This window comes from Bicyclus anynana, chromosome 5 (genome assembly GCF_947172395.1).
Source record: "Bicyclus anynana chromosome 5, ilBicAnyn1.1, whole genome shotgun sequence".
Lineage (NCBI taxonomy): Eukaryota > Metazoa > Arthropoda > Insecta > Lepidoptera > Nymphalidae > Bicyclus > Bicyclus anynana.
Window position 1 is genome coordinate 11,716,422 of NC_069087.1, and position 20,888 is coordinate 11,737,309.

At 34.5% G+C, this 20,888-nt stretch overlaps 3 protein-coding genes across 4 annotated transcripts; 2 read left to right on the forward strand and 1 right to left on the reverse strand.

The window, feature by feature from the left end:
* The first annotated feature begins 740 nt into the window (after positions 1–740).
* Positions 741–2,938, forward strand: LOC112053232 (intraflagellar transport protein 20 homolog). The gene is made up of 3 exons (XM_024092602.2): positions 741–1,436; positions 1,621–1,775; positions 1,853–2,938. The coding sequence occupies exons 1-3, from the start codon at positions 1,313–1,315 to the stop codon at positions 1,967–1,969; spliced, it is 396 nt and encodes a 131-aa protein (XP_023948370.1). The 5' UTR covers positions 741–1,312; the 3' UTR covers positions 1,970–2,938.
* On the reverse strand, positions 2,567–13,707 carry LOC112053240 (uncharacterized). The gene is made up of 10 exons (XM_024092614.2): positions 13,467–13,707; positions 12,954–13,188; positions 12,107–12,198; positions 11,489–11,612; positions 10,806–10,990; positions 10,390–10,636; positions 9,666–9,884; positions 9,173–9,307; positions 7,347–7,756; positions 2,567–6,430 (listed from the first exon to the last, which is right to left on the reverse strand). The coding sequence occupies exons 1-10, from the start codon at positions 13,575–13,577 to the stop codon at positions 6,191–6,193; spliced, it is 1,998 nt and encodes a 665-aa protein (XP_023948382.1). The 5' UTR covers positions 13,578–13,707; the 3' UTR covers positions 2,567–6,190.
* Positions 13,708–13,805: 98 nt separating this feature from the next.
* Positions 13,806–20,499, forward strand: LOC112053250 (uncharacterized). Of its 2 annotated transcripts, none has more exons than XM_052881671.1 (6): positions 13,806–14,255; positions 15,354–15,557; positions 16,241–16,414; positions 16,873–16,941; positions 18,014–19,099; positions 19,358–20,499. In XM_052881671.1, exons 1-6 carry the CDS (start codon positions 14,207–14,209, stop codon positions 20,494–20,496), a joined length of 2,721 nt encoding a protein of 906 aa, XP_052737631.1. In that variant the 5' UTR covers positions 13,806–14,206; the 3' UTR covers positions 20,497–20,499. The 2 variants fall into 2 exon arrangements, with proteins under 2 accessions (XP_052737631.1, XP_052737630.1); XM_052881670.1 differs by having other exon boundaries at positions 13,807–14,255; positions 16,238–16,414.
* The last annotated feature ends 389 nt before the right edge of the window (positions 20,500–20,888 follow it).

Below are 20,888 nucleotides of genomic sequence, written 5' to 3' on the forward strand. Positions count from 1 at the left end.
TACTATACTTTTCCCCGTATCAATCGCTCGCAAGCGTTAGTTTCGAGCATTACAATCATAAATTCTTATGAAGCATTTGGGGCGTTGATGTCATCATCATCATATCAACCAAGGATGTCCACTGCAGGACATGGACCTTTTGTAGGGACCTACTATACTATACTACTATATATTATACTATTATTATACTATACTACTACTATATTACTATACTATATATACCAGGGGTGGCCAACAGGTCGATCGCGATCGACCGGTCGCTCGCGACTGTTAGTCCAGTAGATCGTGGCAAGGCAAAAAAATAAATACGTAGACCAGACTGCGCAACGTAATCGGCAACTGCTTCACGCATCATCTTGTATAATTTTTATAAAAAATATAATATATAATTTAAGATTTAGAAGTTGACATAGAAAAGAAAAAATTTGAACAATTTGTAAATATCAAAGATGATATTTTGTAAAAACGTTTACCTACAACTTCATTTATTTGAAGTACACGACAGAAATTAGGGCAGTGGTAGCAGACTTCGAAATTCGCTAAAGCGATTACAGAAATTCGAGAAGTTGGTTCAATTTATCGGTTTAATGATTTCATTGATCATAGTGAATTGGATACAAAAAACGCAATACTCACACTAATATATACGAGTAGATCATTCAGGGTTTCAATAGTAAACATTAGATCTTGGGTCTAATCAAGTTGGCCACCCCTGATATATACCATCACATAGCGTGGCGACGCATGCCGTGGCGACGCGTTTTACGTGCGGCTATAGAAGTTTATATACTACTGCTCCACGGAGGCCGGCAAAATTCATCAATACATATAAATAAAATTTAACTGTCATAGGCCTTCTGTAGGGACTTTCAATCATCACGATCCTGAGCCGCCTGCATCCAGCGAATCCCTGCGACTTGCTTGATGTCGTCACTCCACCTGGTATTAGAAAGTCGACCAACACTGCGTTTTTAGTGCGGGGTCGCCATTGTCACCACCTTGGGACCCCAACGTCCATCTTCAGCTTCGCGACTCGTTGAGCTGTGTTGGTGACTTTGATCTAATTCGTTTCGTTGTGAGCTTATCGCGAGCGTAATAATGACGTCATTAGTGACGTTTTCGCCGCGACTACAGCGTAACAGCGTTTGTTCCGTTGCCGAGCAACTGCTTGTACAAAACAAACTGACAAAGTCAAAAAGTAAAGTAGTGAAAGATTTTAAAATTTCTCCAAATCCATAGTTTTAAAGTTATAAAAGCACGGTTTAAGTATTTTTGTCACTAGTTTCAATAAATTATATTTATCCCCTTCACAATGGCTGACGAATTACAAAAGTCTTACCTTTATTACGATGAAATTAATAAAATTAGAATAATTGAAAACGTGGTTCTTAAGGAAACAGAGGATTTAAAGGAAACTAGCAAAGAATATGAGACAAGTAATGTTCCCCTATCGCACATCTCATTTTTCGTAGACAAATAGCTCTCTAGAAAAATAGCTATTGGTGTGCATTGGAGGATTCAAACCGATTTTGTCTTATTTAATTAAATAATTACTGTTATAATATAAAATAAATGTTTTAATAATCACATTATTCAAATTAATTTAATTTATTTTTATAGAAGTACAAGATTTTGGCAAAATAATTACAACCTTGTTGGAAATGCTTAAAGAATTGGGAGATAACGTAGAGAAGCAAAAGATGGCTGCCATAGGTGCTACTAATCTGTTGAAATCTATCACCAAAGACAGAGAAAGTGAACAAGCAAAACTACAAGTAATAATTGCACGCAATAATTTGCGTAGTTTAAGCTTCAGATAGCTTTATAATTATAAAGTGATCTTATTTTTCAGGCAGAAATAAGCGACAAGTCTATAGTATTGGAACAATTGGACAGTGAATATGATGCTTTACAAATATTGGAGGCAACCCAAATGGAAACTATAGAATATTTGACACAGCTAAGATAGAGCTATTGTTAATTATATCATACCATGATTGTTTTAGAATAAATTGCAATACCTACTCGTATAACATGATCATGTACACTTGCCATTGCCAAAGTTTGCTTGTACAACTATCGCGAATATCAGCAACGAAGCGTAAGATGTGACGTCACTTTTAAAATGACACCTTAGGTCCATTATCCATACAAAGTTTTTTTTTTAAGAATATTTGCAATATCTTTTAAATATGATCAATATTTCCATTCCCCTCCAACTAGTCGGGAAAGACTGTATCAGGAGTGGGTACAACAATAGACCAACGGGGCGGGGATCAAACCACCACCTCTCGGTGATGAGTCCGACCGCTCTTACCATTATATACAATGTACGATACAAGTACACTGTATAGTTGTACAAACTTATCTGGCGCGGTGAGGTAACATTTTGTTGGTTTTCGAAGCGTTAGCGTTTGTAGAAAGAGAATCGACGAGATGGCTACAGGCCGTAGAGTTCTTTCTACGATCGCTAACATTACAATTACGATTCTTGATGGTTTTGTTTTTTAAATAATATGTATCTTACGGTTTCTTTTAATTGTCAAATAAATAAATAATACAGTAACTGGGTCTGTAAAAATGTATTTCTTTTAATTCACAAAAGGAAAGTTCTTAAATTAATATGTAATTATGTGGACCGTTATTGCAACGGAAACAAAATGTGTAAATTTTTCACTGTCACTGATAAGTTAAAAATTTTAGCAGCAATTATAAAAATATGAATTCTTATGTGACTAAGGAATAACATACATAATAATAACTAATTATTTGTAGGTATTTAAATTTCACATCCCTTGATTTGAAAATCTTTTGTAGGAACATACCTATAACAATTTATTGTTTGACCAATCACCAAGAACAATGTTTTTTTTTTTTGAAACAATACAAAATTGGGCACTTGTGATTATAATAAACTGTTGAAATTAAAAAAAAACAACACTAGAGTGCGCGCAAGATAAGTGCGCGCGACTGGAGCGCAATTATGTCGCCAGCGTTAGTGATCTCTTTTACCCACTAAGAGATAGATAGAGATAGACGACAAGATGGCGGCACTATTGATTAGTTCCGATTTTGGCCACGCGCAAAATTCTTGCGCGCATTATGTTGCCAGCGTTAGTGATCTCTTTTACCCGCAAAAAGATAGATAGAGATAGACGACAAGATGGCGGCACTTTTGATTAGTTCCGACTTTGGCCACGCGCAAATTATCTTGCGCGCACTCTAACATAGTTTTGAAAATAAAGCACACTCTACTCTCACCAAACAGAAAAACTTTTATGAAATTCATAGTCCTTTCTTAACTTACAAAAGAACCTAAACACTATTACCATAGGCTTATATTTATTCCTTAACTACTAACAAGTCAGTTCTATAATAATTTATTAATGCAGCTAGTCTTCGCTTACGTCTATCACTGATTGTTTATCTATACTTATAATAAAACTGTAACAAATTCTGTTTAATGACGATATTTTGAAAATTTTTGTTGAAGGGCATTATACATATAATCGATACTGAAGCAAAAAATGTTTTTTTTTTCGATTTTTTTGTCTGTCCGTGATTTTCTTGGTCGGGCATCACGCTGAAACTACTGAATGAATGAATGAAATCACAAAAAAAATACGAAATATAATGTGATCCAAAAAATTTTAAAATTTAACCCCCGAAGTGGTGAAATAGGATTTACATTGATTTGCACGCAGACGAAGTCGCGGGCGTCCGCTAGTAATGCAATAAAGTACAAGTATTTAACTAAATTGTGTTAATCAAAGTAAAATCAAAAAGGTGTTCAAAGGGTTCGATTAATATATAGAAATTAACTTAATTGATGCAAGGTATTGTTGTAAAGAATGCATCAAAATAATATTGAGATATACTTAATGCAATAGCTAGGGTATTTTTGTTTAATAATGGCATTTTTGCTTAGTGTATCATGTTGTGAAGATTCATTGACAATGCCATAAATTATGCTCCCATTGGAAAATGTTAACAGAAATGAAATTTTTAATAAACCAAAAAAATATAATTTAACACACAATATTTACGAAGATGAGCACGAATCAAAGTACAGCATAAAAATCAGTCGCTACTCGATTTTGAAAACAAAAAACCTGTGTTTGCATGATTTATTTTGATCCCATATCATAAAATAAACAGCTCGAGCCTAACTAGCTGCATACAACACATATTTCAACACTGCAAAGCGCACTTTATTAACAGTTGTTTAACAGCACAATTCAACCTTATAGTAGGGGAGCCGAAGAGGGGATTTTTGCAGTTACTCGAGCGCGGCAAATAAACATAAGGGACTATATCTTGCACGTTGTTGAGTACCTCCACCAAATATTGGTACGTTTAGGGCAACCAAAAAAAAAAACTAACTTCAGAAATACTCAACCAGCACGTCAGATTAAGATAATGTAGGTGAGTTGATAGCCGAGTCGAAAATCTGACGATTTGAGTGTAACATAATGGAATGGGAGGGTTTCAAAGTTACAAAATAAAACCCTTATATTTTAGTTTTCGAGTTATGAGCGCGATTAACTTTTTACCCATTTTGATGGATAATGAATCGCTTAAATTTTCTGACAATTTCAGTAAGCCAAAGTAATAAAAATTGCTTTTAAAGTCTGTAGTTTTCGTTTTCCACCGCTAAAAGCGAAATAAGAAAATAACCACTTATTATTCCTATAAATTTAATCTACCAAATCGGTCCCCATGATGCTCGAGTAACTGCAGATTTAGCATCCCGGGCTCCCCTACTAATATGAAACTAGCCCTAGAAACCATAGCAAAGATATGCATATGTTTATCAGGCTCATAATATGTGCGTCTATTTTTATTAAGATCATTATACGACGAGAGCCTGCACAGGTAAATCAACCAATTAGTCTATGCTCTTACCATAGATAAATATGGTAGCCAATTATAGAGTTTGAAACGAGGCTTTGGAGGGTAGTAGGTTGCAAGGATCAACATCCTAAAATGTCTGAGTACAAAAAAACACAAGATTTTGATATTTTCCTGGGGTTCCTGGGGTTATAAGGATCCTTAGCATTATGGCAACCTTAGATACGCTTAAAAATGAAGTTAGAGGCCCTTAAAGTTTAATCTTTAACTGTTTTTCGAAGGGCTGTCATAAAGTTAAAGTGGGGACATAATTTCTCGTAATATACAGAGAAAAATATTCAAAAAAAAAAATGCTTTATATTTGACACTTGAGGGTCTGAACTTTGAAACCTTTTACAGTCCAATGCAAACTTTATGACGTCACGGAAATTAGCTGCATGTATCGCTACGCGCAGATAGTACATAAAGTACGCTAAAATCAAGACAGTGGATGGGAGAGAGGCATGCGCAGTGTGGCTCCGTTGCGTCGCTACGTTACCGTTGATACCTAAAAATTCTCATCGCACAGCATAAGGCACGATAGTCCGAAACAACAAAGTTTACATTGTACTGTACCTTCCAAACCTACCAATGGTAGGAGCATAGGATGACACATTCTGCCATCATACAATGATTAAGTCTCACTATAGCATGCTCTAAGCCCTCATTCGCACGAGAGTTTTTTTAACGGGCGTTGAAAAAGCGTTCAAAGTATGAAGTCAAATAAAGGTCTATTTCCAACGCCCAAAATTGAAAATGCAACACTGCCTTTGACCTCTTATTATCTGGCAAATTTTGCTTTGACAGTTTTACAATTACTGATAAAGTAAATTAGACCTAAAGGCCTTTAAATATAGTTCTAGGCCTTTAAGTATATTAGTTTAATAAAATCCCTAATTCAGAGCAAATTCAACCTTAACGATTGAGTTTAAGGTTGAATTTGCAAATGAGACTACTTGAATTGAGTGCCAAGAAGTTGTGTTTGGAACTCATTGAGTGGGGACGTTTTTTGGTCGCTGATTGTGCATCCACTTTTTAATAGGAGATTGATGAACACTGCTTCAAAAAAAAGATTTGTGTTTTAAAAACATTGTTGTGCAAACATATATGAACTTGGGAATATATTTGTTGTATTTATCCGCTTTTTTAACGTCCGTTAAAAAACTCTCTTGCGAATAGGGGCTAAATCCATTATTTTGAATCTGGTACTACAATAGCGTTTTTCGTTAGAATGTCTCTACCATTCTACAATACTAGTCTGAAGTTTGAACACTTTCCGTTTAAAATGTATAGTCAAGGTCTAAACACTGGAGGTTACGTCCGAACTTGATAACGGGTCATCGACCTTTTGTCTCTTCACTTCTTGGAGGTCATCACTGGGTTCTTCCTCTGCTGCACGTTTTTTTGTACCCTCAATGTTATTTGTATATTTTCCAATGTCATCAATGACGCCATCTTTGAACCGCACAATTATTGCGGTCATGTTGTCACAGCCTGTACCATCGCCCATAGTACTTGGTGCCAAACAGTGGTCAAACATCTGTAAATACAATTTTAATATAAATAAAGGCACTTAAATTATGTCAGCTGTTTATAGGGGGGGGGGAGTCGAGCTAACCAATCCATCATCCAATTTAATATTACTATGTAACATCTAACCAAGCGACTTATGTATTATGTAGCTATACCTACATGTATTATGTAGACAGGTACAAAACATACAATATGGACCAACACAGAATACACCAGGAAATGGTTTGATTATAAATGTTATATAAAATATATTAACCATATCTAATTGTTCTAAGCTTACTAATAAACTCTATTTTCATTAATTTGAGAGCAAGTTAATTATAATCAATACTAATATAATAAAGCTGAAGAGTTTGTTAGTTTGATTGAACGCGCTAATCTCAGGAACTACTGGTCCGATTTGAAAAATTCTTTCAGTGTTAGATAGCCCATTTATCGAGGAAGGATATATTATCCCCATATTCCTACGGGAACAGGAACCACGCGGGTGAAACCGCGCAGCGTCAGCTAATCATTATTAAGTGTGAAATGACTAGTGATTTATACCCTCATTTATAATTCGTTTGTTGGTAAAAAGTACTCATCAAGAAAGGCTGTAGTATAGTTTTTTTATTTTACCAATGGCATTTTTATTTTTACGAAGGAATAGCAGAAGACTGCAAAATTTAATTAAATTTGTCACATACATAGCATACACAGAGTGACTAATCACTTGTAATTGTATTTATTCATAAAAAGTGTATTTTTAATGGCTTCACTCGTGTGCACGGTCACCTCTTCTGGTGTTTTTCTGTATTCTGAGGGTTGTTGTTACAATTTTTATACACATTGCCAGCTTTACATTCACAGCTGAACATGGTTCTGGTGTATTCTATATTCTGATTGGACACAATAAATTGGCAAAAAAAAGAACTATAACATACCTCTTCACAAATTTGAGATAACCTCTCCCTCCCTTCGGCTAGTCGGGGCAGAATGAAGTCGCAAACATCTTGACTAGACATGAAATTCCAAATGCCATCACAAGCCAAAACCATAAACTGATCTTTCTTAGGTTCAATTTGAAGTGTTGTCACATCCGGTAGAGCTGTAATCATTTGCTCTGTAGCAGTCAGTTCTTTATTTTGTTTGTATGAATGGTCCCCGATAGCTCGTGACAAATTCAATCCACCATTGATTCGGCCATCATTTGATACTTTGCCGCCTGCCTTTGTGATCCTCTCCAGCTCTGCAGTGTCTTCTGGTTTATGGTCTACCGACATGTCTATTGCTTTACCCTCTCTGCATATTATGCAGCGGGAATCACCAGCGTTTGCGACAAACAGCTCTGTGCCTATAAACATATAAATTATAATGAATTATGTACAGTGCAAATAATATTCTGGAAGGAGAATAAGTACAAACAACACATATCCTAGACCAACTTATACATTACCTAGGACCTTACATTTATAAAGCAGAGGTGTTACAACTCTCTTGCAGAGAAAAAGACATTGTCAAAAATTCATACGGTTTTAGCTTCCTTACATTAAATGTGACATTTTTTAATACATTAACTACACACGACAGCGTTTTTACGGTTAGAAAAATTTATTAAAAACATAATTTTTAAATCAAGTCTTCTATGAAATCCTTAACTTAACCGTGTGGGTGCCGGGTCCATCGCGTGGTCTTTTCTCTCTACCACGCGATGGACCCGGCACCCACACGGTGAATCCATGGAATGCTAAGATATTCGTCTCATAATTTTTGAATCAAGTCTTGTATGAAATCCTTAACTTTTATCGATTCTTTAATATCGATATATTTCGGACCCTTAAAACATGTACTATACTATTATTATTTTATTAATTATTATTATATTACTATTTATTAAATTTGATATGGGTCCACTAATAATAATAATAATAAGCCCTTTATTCTGTGTTAAGAAATTACAATTATATATACAATACATTTTGTTTTAATTTTTTTTTTTAAAGAATATCTCTTAACATAGTGTGCCTTTCGGCATAGGCCTCCTCCAGCGACTTCCACTGCTCTCTCTCTAATGCGACCCTTCTCCAGTTTGGACCTGCTGTGAGCTTTAAGTCATCCTCCCATCTAATGAACTGTTTACCCCGATTCCTTCTGCCATCTCTAGGGTACCATTCCGTCACCAGTCTGCACTACTTCCCCGTAGTGTCCCTTAGCATGTGGCCTGTCCATCGCCACTTTTGCTGGTCGACACGAGTTAAAACATCGGTGACCCCAGTTTTAGTTCGAAGGTCAGTGTTTCTTACCCTATAATTTTTCTTGTGGCCAGTCATGCTCCTCTCCATGGATCGTTGGCACCTGGCCAGTTTAGCCCTTTGAGCCATGGTGAGCGCCCAGGTTTCACAGCCGTATGTTAGGCATGGCAAGATACACGTGTTGAAGGCCTTCCACTTAATTACCATGCTCAGTTCCTTGGATTTCATTATCTCCTTCAGGGACCAATATCTTTTCCAGCCAACGGCAATTCTCGTGCTGATTTCTTTAGTCATTTGGTCCCTGAAGGTAACAACTTGTCCAAGGTATGTGTATTCTTGCACATACAATAATGGGTTGTTATCAATGGGTCCACTACCACTACTCTATTATATGGATACTGCTGCCATTTTTCTACAATAATGTCTTTTTGTCTTTACAAGATACCTTGTGGCTTGCATCTCGTAAGATCAGATCATTTAATACAGAATAGAAAACTGCTGAAAATTCAGACACATACCTTTGAGCATTGCTACAACAGCAGTACATCCACTATCATTGCCGGGTTCTTCTGTCATGCTGATGTCTTCCTCTCCATCTTCATCACTGGATTCTGCTTCATACTCTTCTTCTTCATCCTCATCCTCGGCTTCACCTAAACACATTTTTTAATTTAAAAACTCACGTGACACTTAGGGTTACCATGTCACTTGACATTTTTGTTTAAGTCCTCTAACTTTTCATACTACTATGAATGTTATTTAAACGGGTACATACCACGATAAAACGACGAGATTTTTATTGTCGATATTTCGACAATAATATTGGTATGTACCCGTTTAAATAACATTCATAATGAACAACCACGAAATAAGTTTAAAATCATTATTCATACTACTTCCAATACATTTTCGATAAAAAATCAAAATGCCAGTGGGTTGATTATGCCAGATTGATTCAATGTCCTTTCTAAAGACTCAGCTACTTAGAATCCTCATGTTTTCATAACTCACCATCTTCAGATGAATCCTCAACTCCATTAACATTTTCGTCCTCAGAGGAGTTGACTTCTCCACCCTCAAATGTCTCATCATTGGAGTCACTCTCTTCATCATCGTCGGCTGCATTTTGTCTCAGTGTCTCGTACACGGCAGCGGCGGCGCGCCTGAGGATTGACTTCTTCGGTCTCTCTGGTGCCGCTTTTGAACTGGAGACTGATGACGCTTTCTCTACTGTTAAAATAACAAATTTATAATATTTAAAAATAATATAGGCAAATAGTAGACTACGAAACAGGGATCTCACACAGTAGTTACTACGACCATAACCTGCCCTTGGATTCTGTAAAGTTACACTGCTGTGTCGTCACAAAATGGACGACAGCATTTTGAAGTTTGGAAAATTTGATAAAATATGTGATATTCAAATTAAGTTTTTAATCCTTAACTTTTATTAATTGATATTGATATATTTCAGACCCTTATTCCATGTACTACACTAAATTAATATTGTTTATATTAAATTTGATGAGTCAACTACCATATTGGCAGCTTAATAACTGGTCACATTTGTGGCTGCCAATCTGGCCACAGTCTAAGATTGTTTTTAAGACCATGGCCAATGATAAGTCTTGGTTGTCGCCTAGTGTCCGAGGTTTCATATAGGCCTAGGCATGTTCACCAGCAAAACAAACAAAACAAAAAAAATATATATGATCCTATATAAACAAATACATACCTTTAGAGGATTCAGATTTAGGTGATCCATTTGAGGAGCTTATGTTATTTTCACCATCAATTTTTGATTCTGTCACCTCCCCATTGCATACATCAGAAGTGGATGATCCATTTTCGGATGGCTTTGAGTCAACACTTTGTTCAGGCTGATTACAATTTTCACCAGAACTATCTGGTGTGGTCACTGCTTTGTCTATTTCCATAGATACTGTTGTCTCTGCTGCATCATTGTTGTCAGTAGTAGACACCTAGAAAATAAAATTAAAATTTAGTCTATGACTTGCTTATGTTTTAATTACGAGCTATACCTGCTGCCATATGCTTGATAGAAAGAGAAACAAGATAGACTGGCGCCGTAACGCGTTATGTTACGAAGCGGTTTACCCTCCCATAAGAAGTTATTCCTTCTGTAATTACCTCTCCATTAACCTCTTTGTCTTCTTCATTTAGATTTGTGGAGGAAACACCAGAGTCCTCCTCAGTCTTAATCTCTTCTGCAGTTGAAGACAATCCATTCTTGCTTGATGTAGCCTCATCTTCTACTTGTTCTGAGCTTGAACCAGCTACATCTACTGCTGAACTTGAACTTGATGCACCGGTACCTACAACATATAGGAATAAATAAAGATTCTGACGAATTGAGAACCTCCTCTTTTTTTGTTGGTTAAAAAATTAACAGGTTTGGACTCTTTTGTATGGAAGCAGGCATAAACAACTTGCTTTTTTCTAAATTGTGGTGCACAATGAATGTGGTATTTATGGGTAGAATAAATTAAAGTAACATCCTAAGAGTACAAGACAATAATAAAAAATACACTTATTATGTACTTTGCGGTACCATATTACTTGATATTTATTGTTTTGTGTAAGTGTCCTATCACAATTTACAAAAAAATACCAAAAATGTTTCTATGTTGATTTTGCCAGGTTGGTGATGTCCTTTCATAAAATTGAAGTTTTGGTGAGAATACCAAAATGTTCATGCTGATATGTGTGTGTGTTACATTACATTTTTTTTTTTGCTCTTGTTCCTTTGTCTATTGGAGATCAGTATCCATATCTTTTAAAGAAATTGAGGATGAAGTCATAATCATACATACCTGAAGCACTTGGCTCTTCACCATTTTTCTTGGCACGCAGACAAGGGGACATAGGGGTGGCTGTGTCACCAAGCCTGGCTCGGTGCAAATTTGTTAACTTGTTTTCATATTTGGCCAACACTTCCTACAATAAAACACAATCTTGTTATCTATCATCATCATCATCATCATCATCATCATCATCATCATATTTTTTAACCTCCAGCATGCTTTTAATACATGTTGGTGCTGAGAACCTTTGCAGTATCCAGTTGCAAGTTTATAACTGTCTTCCATAAATGAGTAGGTTCTATGTTCAGCTGTCTATGTATTTTTTTAAGGGATCATATTGTTGGCAAAATAAAAGTAAAGTAATACATAAAAATAAAGGTAGAACTCAGTTTGAATCAGGTTGACCATGCCAGGCAAGCACTTGTTTGGAGTGCTAGCCCAGTATGTTGACTCTCTGTTCACAACATAATATATTATGTAGGTATCTTGAGATATGTATGTATGTATGTACGAGAAAAAATTAATGTCCACCAATAGTTGCGGAATTGAAAACATTGCTTTATCTTTTAAACATAAGCCTGTTTATTTTATAAATAACTTTTAAATAACATAATACAATAATGTTACCTGTAATGGTAGCCTAGCATCTTTGTAGAGGTTACTAATGTTTTCATCTTCAGATTCTTCATTATCACTTTGCCCAGGCGGGTTTATTTCACCTATTCATAAATAATAAAAACAATTTAAATTTTATTCACAATTACTGGGAAATTTTGGTGGTCTGACAATTTTGACAAACTAAACTCATCATTAGCAACCCATATTCTGCTGACTGTTAAGAATGAGTTCCCTTTTAGAATGAGAGGGGTTAGGCCACCACACTGGCCTAATGCAGATTGGCAGACTTCAAACACGCAAAAAATTAAGAAAATTCTCTGGTATGCAGGTTTCCTCACAATGCTTTTCTTCATTGTTTGAGGCACGTGATATTTAATTTTTTAAAATGCACACAACTGAAAAGTTGGAGGTGCATTGACGTAACTAATTAATACTAATATGATAAAGAGGTAAAGTTTGTGGTATAGTAGGGGGCAATCTCTGGATCTACTGACCTGTATTATGAAAATTCTTTTACCACTACAAAGCCACATTTGTATATGCAAAAAAGTGAGCTATTTTATGCCCATATTCTCACAGGAACAGGAACCATGTGGATGGAACTGTGGGGTGTTGACTACTAGTAAAAGTTACACGCCTAAATGAAATTGACAACTGATGGATGGATAACATTCATTTATGTAGACTGGTTTTGTATAAGAGGATCAGTACTTTCAATGTTATGGTACTTTTACACAAGTTAGCATAGGCAAATTCAAAATTGTATGACAATTTCATATGAGTGTTTAAATAAATTTCAACTTAAATTACATTGAAGAGTGTTAACTATCTACAAAAATGTTCTTAGGTACCACACCTGCTAATTCTTTCAATATGTCCATAACCTCTTTAGTGGCAATTGTAGCATCAAACCCTAGGAAGGCATCCTTCAATGCTTGTACCATATCTCCAGATTTGTATGCGTCGGTGTTTTTGAGGAAGTTGGGTAAATTCTGTGAGCAATACGTAGCAACCTCCGCGCCACCGTGCCCATCGTATACGGCAAACAGTGACGTACTTTCGTCAAAGTCCAAGATAGTGTTGTGTGCATCCTGAAACGGTACATATAACTCAAATTAAAGCTCACAACATAGATTTAATAATAACTAAGTGTAATTATGTTAATATTAGTAAACAGGACTCTTTTGTGCATTGCATCCTGTACGGTAAGTGTAACGTGAATTAAGTTTACAAATCATGCAACATCAAACTTACGATCCTGATTTAAATTACATTATACATACGTATTGAGCTTAAAGAATAGAGCTATGATAAATCGACGTAGAAAGCACCGTTGAATGGTATAATTAGCAACGAAACACCACCGTACCTCTTGGTTGACACGCCAACCTTGCATGGAGCTTGAACCGCATTCAAGTTTTTCGTTAACTTCATCACTAGACATTTTCTCAGTAACGGGCTCTGATAAATATGCACCCATTTTGCTTGTTATTGCATTAAACAAAGGTTGGAATTTATGTATTACTGACGCGCGAAATTCCCTAAAAAAATCGCGCAGGCGGCAAGCCTAGCCGTCCGATTTTTACAGATAATTATTTTTTGTCTTTTTTTGGGTTACCTAACACAGACACAAGGTTCATAACTTCATAGCACTTTCATAGACAACACAGGTCACAGAGTAAGTCTACTTCAGGGGGGTGAAACAGTCATACAAATTCAGAGTTGAATATTCACAAAAAAATTAGCGACATCTAGCGCTCGTGGAAGTAAAATTTTTATCTGAGTTTTGTAGAGTCGTGACTAGATGGCAGGGCTAAAGCCAAAAAGGCTAGAAGTGTAAGCCGTAAAAAGGTTATAAAAAAAAATTACTGACTTCATTCAAAATTCGAAAGCCGTTACGTTGTGTTTGTGGTGGAATGTGGCTTGCTTGGTGAATTTTGATTACGCTCTCCTTCTGTATTTTAGTGTTTTAAGTGATTTCTTTAAAAAACGACGACTTGGACTGCATTTGGACTCGGCATCTTCTTCACAAAACGATTTTACCCGGCTTTTCATATTGGTTTCTGTTTCCTGCTTCATTCGACTTACCTGCATTCGTAATCGGACAAAATGCCCAGAATATCACTGATGAAATGTTATTTTGGGTGTACTGTAGATGGTAAGTACTAAGTTTGTTTTTCTATTAAAGTTAGCTACGTGTTATATGATGTGATTCTTTTCTCTAATCCGTACTAATCCGTAATAAAGTGACTAGCGATATACACTTACCTCCATTTTGAATTTGTTCCTTGGTAAATATATAAAATGAAAATTTAATATTAATTAAACTTTAGCAATGACATTGGCATTGGTGTAGACAAGTGTGCGGTTATCAATGTAGAGCAAGGCAGGATAGTTAGTGCAGAGAATATAGTTATTTCAGAAACTGTCATTCTCAGACCACTCCGTGAAAGCGAGACCTATAAATACTTTGGATTGTCAGAAGCACTTGGTATTGAGACAGGAAATATGAAACAGTTAGTAAAGGAACGCTTCTCCAGCCGCCTGAAAAATGTTCTAAAAAGTCTTATATTAGGCGGTAACAAGGTTCAATGGCTGGGTTATACCATTACTCATACACACTTAAACAGAACTGGATTCCCTGAACTGCTAAGTCCGCAAACTGCTGATGTCATACCAGATGCATCACCCCCGTTCATCTGTAATGAGGTTGTACCTCCCTCGCGAGTGTGGAGGATGTGGTTTCCTTAATGCCAAGAACCTCCATAATCGTGAGGTGTGCAATGTCAGAGATCACTTTCTCAAGATGAATGTAAATATGTATTAGGATGTTGTTGCTGTGGACAAGGGTCTTACCCTGCTATCCCTTGGCAAAGAGAAATGGCGCAGGCCTATAGTAATTAGTTACTCTAACCAAGCTAGTGTGGCAATATGGAAGAGCAAGGAGTTGCATGTACAATTCTACAAGGCCCTTACTGGGCCACATGTAGATCAAATTCTGTATCTGTATCTTGGTTGCAATTTGGTGACTTCTTTGGGAAAACTGAAGGTATTGTCTGTGCAATTATGAATGAAGTTATAAAGACGAGAAATTAACCATAAAATAGTGTGAGAGCCCAGCTGACTAATTTTATTTTATACTTTATAGGTTTTGTTTTGTTTTAAACTCTAAGAGCAGTGGGGCAAGCAAGGTTATTATAACTTATTATATTCTTAAATGCAACTGCTATTTATATTCAATTCCTCATACTTTCAGGTCCACTGCATCGATTTCCAAAGTGGCAATTCCAACACGAGGAAAAGTTTAATTCTTGGAAAGCTGTATTAAGTTCAACAACTCAAGAATATGGCAATGAATATATATACAATAATGTCCGGCTCTGCTACAGACATTTCGAGAAATATTTTCAATTGCCAAGTCACCGGCTCACCGGAAATGCAGTACCTACATTGTATTTAAGTAAGTCAATAAATAATCTATACTTATATTATAAATGCGAAAGTAAGTCTGTCTGTCTGTCTGTCTGTCTGTCTGTCTGTCTGTCTGTCTGTCTGTCTGTCTGTCTGTCTGTTACCTGTTCAAGGCTAAATGGCTGAACTGATCAAAATGAATTTCTCTATGTTAAAATTCAAGGATTATTATTGTTTATTAAGGGGACATCTGACGAGGCCACATGGGTGATCAGTACTAACTAGTGACTAAAAAATCTTTTACTCAAAGCTTCTTTTACAAAACTAATAAAATATTATTTATAAAAATAGTATTACAGTGAATTGATAATTTAATCTGTAACATTTAACAAAAATCAGATCTTTACCTACAGTTATCTATCTACAGTTGTAAAGTTGTAATCCATGAAGAACTTGTAATCCTACTTATTGTATACTCTTAAATTGCTTCTTCAATAAAAGATGGTGCAATTATTTTAAATTAACTGCCAGATATTGTCTTGTCATAGACCACTTTCCATATAAAACCCATTTTTAATATACCTATTAAAAATGAGAAAAACAGTCATGTATGATGCAACTATCAAACTATGGGTCTCCTATGAATGTCTCTTCTATGAGTATATAAAATAATAAAGAAGCAAATGAAAAAGATTATGTACTAAATCTGAGATTGCAATTACATTTTAGCAGCAGAAGGTCTTCAAGCACAAGCTTTGGGATCTGTTGTGGCAACATCTACAAGCACACCTCATTCTTCTTTAATGGAACCTCAACAAGTTGTTCTAAACAATCCAGCTGAAGAACAAGTGACACTAACTACTGCTACAACTCTTCCTGCAACCAACTTTGATTTTCTTTTAAATGGTGAGTTTTCCTTACTATTCAAAGTATTCTATGAAATACATAGTACATAGTGTATTCAAAATGCAAAAATCTCATTAATTATTTTTTTATATATTTGTTACTGTCTATGCAGTGCACCTACTGATTTAGTTTGGTGTTTCATCTCAGACCTTTAAAAACGAATATTTTGAGTTTGATTGATTGATTTTGAGTATTCAGAGTTTGGTTCAATACATAATCATTACCTATTAATACCTCTCAAGAGGAATAATTTCTTCCTATTGTCCCATTTTCCATTGATATTCCACTACTATTTTATTATGTGGTGATGTCATACAGTCTATCTGAATAATCCAACACAGAAATCATTTATCAATTCAAACCAGTAGTTCCTGAGATTAGCGCGTTTAACTAAACAAAACCTTTAGCTTTTTAATATTAGTATGTGTGTAATGAAATCATTTGTTTATTATTTTCAGTTTCTAATAAAGTGCCTAAATATAGAGGTGTGCATGGGGCTTCACTGGTCACTTCACATAAATCTAGAGGTAAAAAATTTTATAATATAAATATCTTATATATTATCAAAATTAATACACATTAATAAACTTGAAGTGTCTGTCTGTGATTTCAAAAGAAGTTGTTGTTTTCTTAAGTGCATATATTTATATATTTACACAATAAACAAATACAAACGAACTTTTTAAAATTTTTCTCTGTCTGTTTGTCCGGGCTAATCTTTGGAATGGCTGAATCAATTTTACTGGGACTTTCGACTTTTACAAATTAAATTAAAAGGAAAAAATGTAACAGGTATGGTGTAACGGCAGCCTTATCTCTAAAGTGATATCTTCCAGGCAACCGTTAATCATAAGGAGTATAGTTAATATCTTTCAAATGACATTTTATAAACAAAGAATACATAATTTTAAATAAATTAGGAATTAAATAACTTGCGTTTTGTACCTTCATTTTTAGTTTGTTTGTTGATAAACCATGGCCGCGTGGCACAGTGGGTAGCTTGCTGCATCCACAGCCGTGGGTTCGATTCCCACTACAGGAAAATATTTGTGTGATGAGCATGGGTGTTTTCCAATGTCTGTGTGTATTTATTTATTTATTTATAATTTATATATGTATTATATAAATGTATACGAATATTATAATATCAACTATCCTAGTACCCATAACACAAGCTACTCTGTATGCTTACTTTGGGGCTAGATAGTCTTGTGTATTGTTTAAGTATATTTATATTTAAAATTAAAAATATTAATAAAAAAAAACAAAAAGAAAACATTTTACATGGAGTTTGGCTGTAGTAAAGGTATACTCCGGGAGCAGTGCAAGTTTCATCAAAATTGGTTTAGTAGTTTTTGAGGTATAGAGCTAAGTGTTTTACAGCATGTCTAATAAAACTATAAATAAAGAAATAAAACGTAATTTTAAAAATATAATAAATGGGGATATAAAAGTCTAAAGCGAATATATGTTTTTTTAGAATGGTGCCACCTTAAAAAATTGTTGGCATATTTACTTTATATCTTTCCCTTTTTGAAATTTTAATCTATTGCTCCGAATTTTTTTTGTTTGTATTTTTATTGTATTTTCGTTTTTCAGGTCTTGTAAAGAAAATTGATTCGCTTAAGGAAACTATTACGAAACTTCGAAAAAAATGTGAAACTCAAACCCAAATGATAAGAATGGCGGGAAGAATTTCTAAATCAAAAGCATTTTTAGAAGTTATCGAACAATTTCCAGAACCCATGAAAATTTTCATGACAATGCAGTTAAAACATGGAAAAAGGCCAAGGGGACGAAAATATTCATTAAAAGAGAAAATACTTTGTTTGACGATTTTGAAACAAAGCCCTAAAGGCTATAATCTACTTAAAAAGCTGTTTGTTCTGCCTTCTAAGAGAACATTACAAAAACTTTTAAGTTATGTAGTTATGAAGCCAGGAATTAATTTACATATTATAGAGAATTTAAAGAAAGCAGTGAGAAAACTACCAATGGAGAAAAGGTTGTGCAGTCTTATTTTCGATGAAGTTGCTTTATCACCTGGTCTCTATTATAATACTTCCTGTAAAGAAATAATTGGATTTGAAGACTTTGGTTACAAAAAAACGAAGAAAATAGCTGACCATGCATTAGTGATTATGATTAAAAGCATCAAGGGAAAATTTAAGCAGCCCATTTCATTTACTTTTTGTCAAAGTGCCACTAAAAAGGATGATTTAAAAATTCTTATAAAAGAATCCATAAGAGCTATTTCTTCAACAGGCTTAAAAATTATTTGCACCGTGTGTGACCAGTCTACCACGAATATGAGCACAATTAAAAGTTTACATGAGGACACTGTGCAGGAATATGTAAAAAAGGGTGAAGAGTTTAAAAGTGACAGCTTTGAAGTTGATGGCATCAAAATATTTCCTCTCTTTGACCCACCACACCTCTTAAAAGGTATAAGAAATAATTTATTACTTAAGAATTTAAGATTCATTGAAAATGGTATCGTTAAAGTGGGTAAATGGGAACATTTACTGATGTTTATGGAAAAAGATGACGAAGAGGATGAATTAAGACTAGTCAATAAATTGACTGATTCACATGTTATAAAAGAAAAAATACCAAAAATGAAAGTAAAGTATGCTGCACAGGTGTTCAGCCAAAGATTATCAAATGCTATTAAATTTTGCACTAGTAAGTATTATGCTAAAATTAATAACATTTGCTTAATTAAACTATTTTTACTATTTTGTATGTTTATTTTATCTGAAATGTATGTAAAATTAAAAAATTAATAAAACTTTTCTCAAACATTGAATCACAAAAACAAGCTTTCAAATAAATGCTGCATAATATGTTATTTTCTATAATTGTTTGTGGATTTCAATATGTTTCATTTTTACTGTATAGTAAGTAGTAATAAATTATGATATCAGTGTTTTATTTTTACAGAACATGGAATCCTTCCAAAAGAATGTGAAGACACAGCAGATTTGCTACGTATAATGGACCAGCTATTTGATTCGTTCAATGGACATAATTATAAAGATAGCAGCAAAAAGTTTAGATGTTGCCTAAAAAATGGTTCGCCACATTTTAAATTATGGGAGCAGGTATTACCCGTCTTAAGGTCAATGGGCTATGAAAAAAAAAAGAGAAATGGTACCACAGTATATGAAAAAGTTCCGTCTATAAAGAATTTTATACATAATATTCGCATATATAGAGAAATGTGGACCTTTTTACAAAATAACTTTAACGTGACAAGCCTGCTCCCACGAAACTTAAATCAAGATCCACTTGAAAACTTTTTTTGTAAAATTCGCAGTAATGGTGTGAGAAACACAAACCCTACGTGTGATCAATTTATAAATTCTTATAAAACTTTAATTATCAACAGCTTCGGAACCCCCCATTCTGTAAACGCCAACTGTGAGGACGACAATAATGTTTTATTTAAATCAATGGAAAATTTCTTACAGAAAGAAACTTGCGCTGACAAAAATGAAAGTCGTAAAAATGTGCAAAGTATAAATTTATTATTAGAAGAGTTAGAGACTCCTATCCAGCCCAGCCAAGAGACCGGTAAAAATTTTATTAATAAAGAAACAAAAAAATATGTGGCGGGCTGGATATTAAAAAAAGCAAGAATAGTTTTTAAAAAATGTCCTGTTTGCACCGAGTCGCTAATTTCAAAAAAAAAACAAGATGCTTCATATATATATGAAAGGGACTACACCAAAAAGTCGTTACATTACCCAAGTAATGAATTTTCAATATTGATGAAAGATGTGTTTCATTCAATCGCTCGGTGCATGCAGGAATCACCGGAGTCTCGACTATTAGCCAATGAAATAAAGTTTCACATTGAAATGTACTGCGATTTTAATATAGTTTTAAAATGTCCAACGCATTTTTCTAAATTAAAAGAATTTATCATTGCATTGTCAATAAAACTTATTGTTAACAGTTGGTGTATGGGGGTAAATAAAATATTAAAAGGTAAAATGGCGAAATTTAATGAAAATGATTTTATTAAAACACACGCATACCAGTACTATAAAATACATTCTAAATATAAAAGTAAATAAATATTTCAGTGTTTTATTTTACGAACATCCCCTAATAGGTTATTATGATAAAAATTTGGTAACCTATGTAATATTATTGTGTTGTATGTAACACAATAACTAATAGGTTATCAAATTTTTACCATGATTGCCTTTAAAATATTTAGATGTAGAACTTCGATATAAACCCTTCGGTAATGCTAAACAGCGCCATCTTTTGACTTACTTGGTACGACGCAGACATTTCAATATTTAGCACCATCTATATTTAGTGGATAAAAAACACTAGAAATTTTTTCAACGTTGCGCATCTATACCAGTATAAGTGTATTATCTATGGTCTACTTCCTGTTTTTGCCACAGAACAAAAGTTTAGTTAAAAACAATAAGAATAGTTCTGTGGTCAAGGGGCC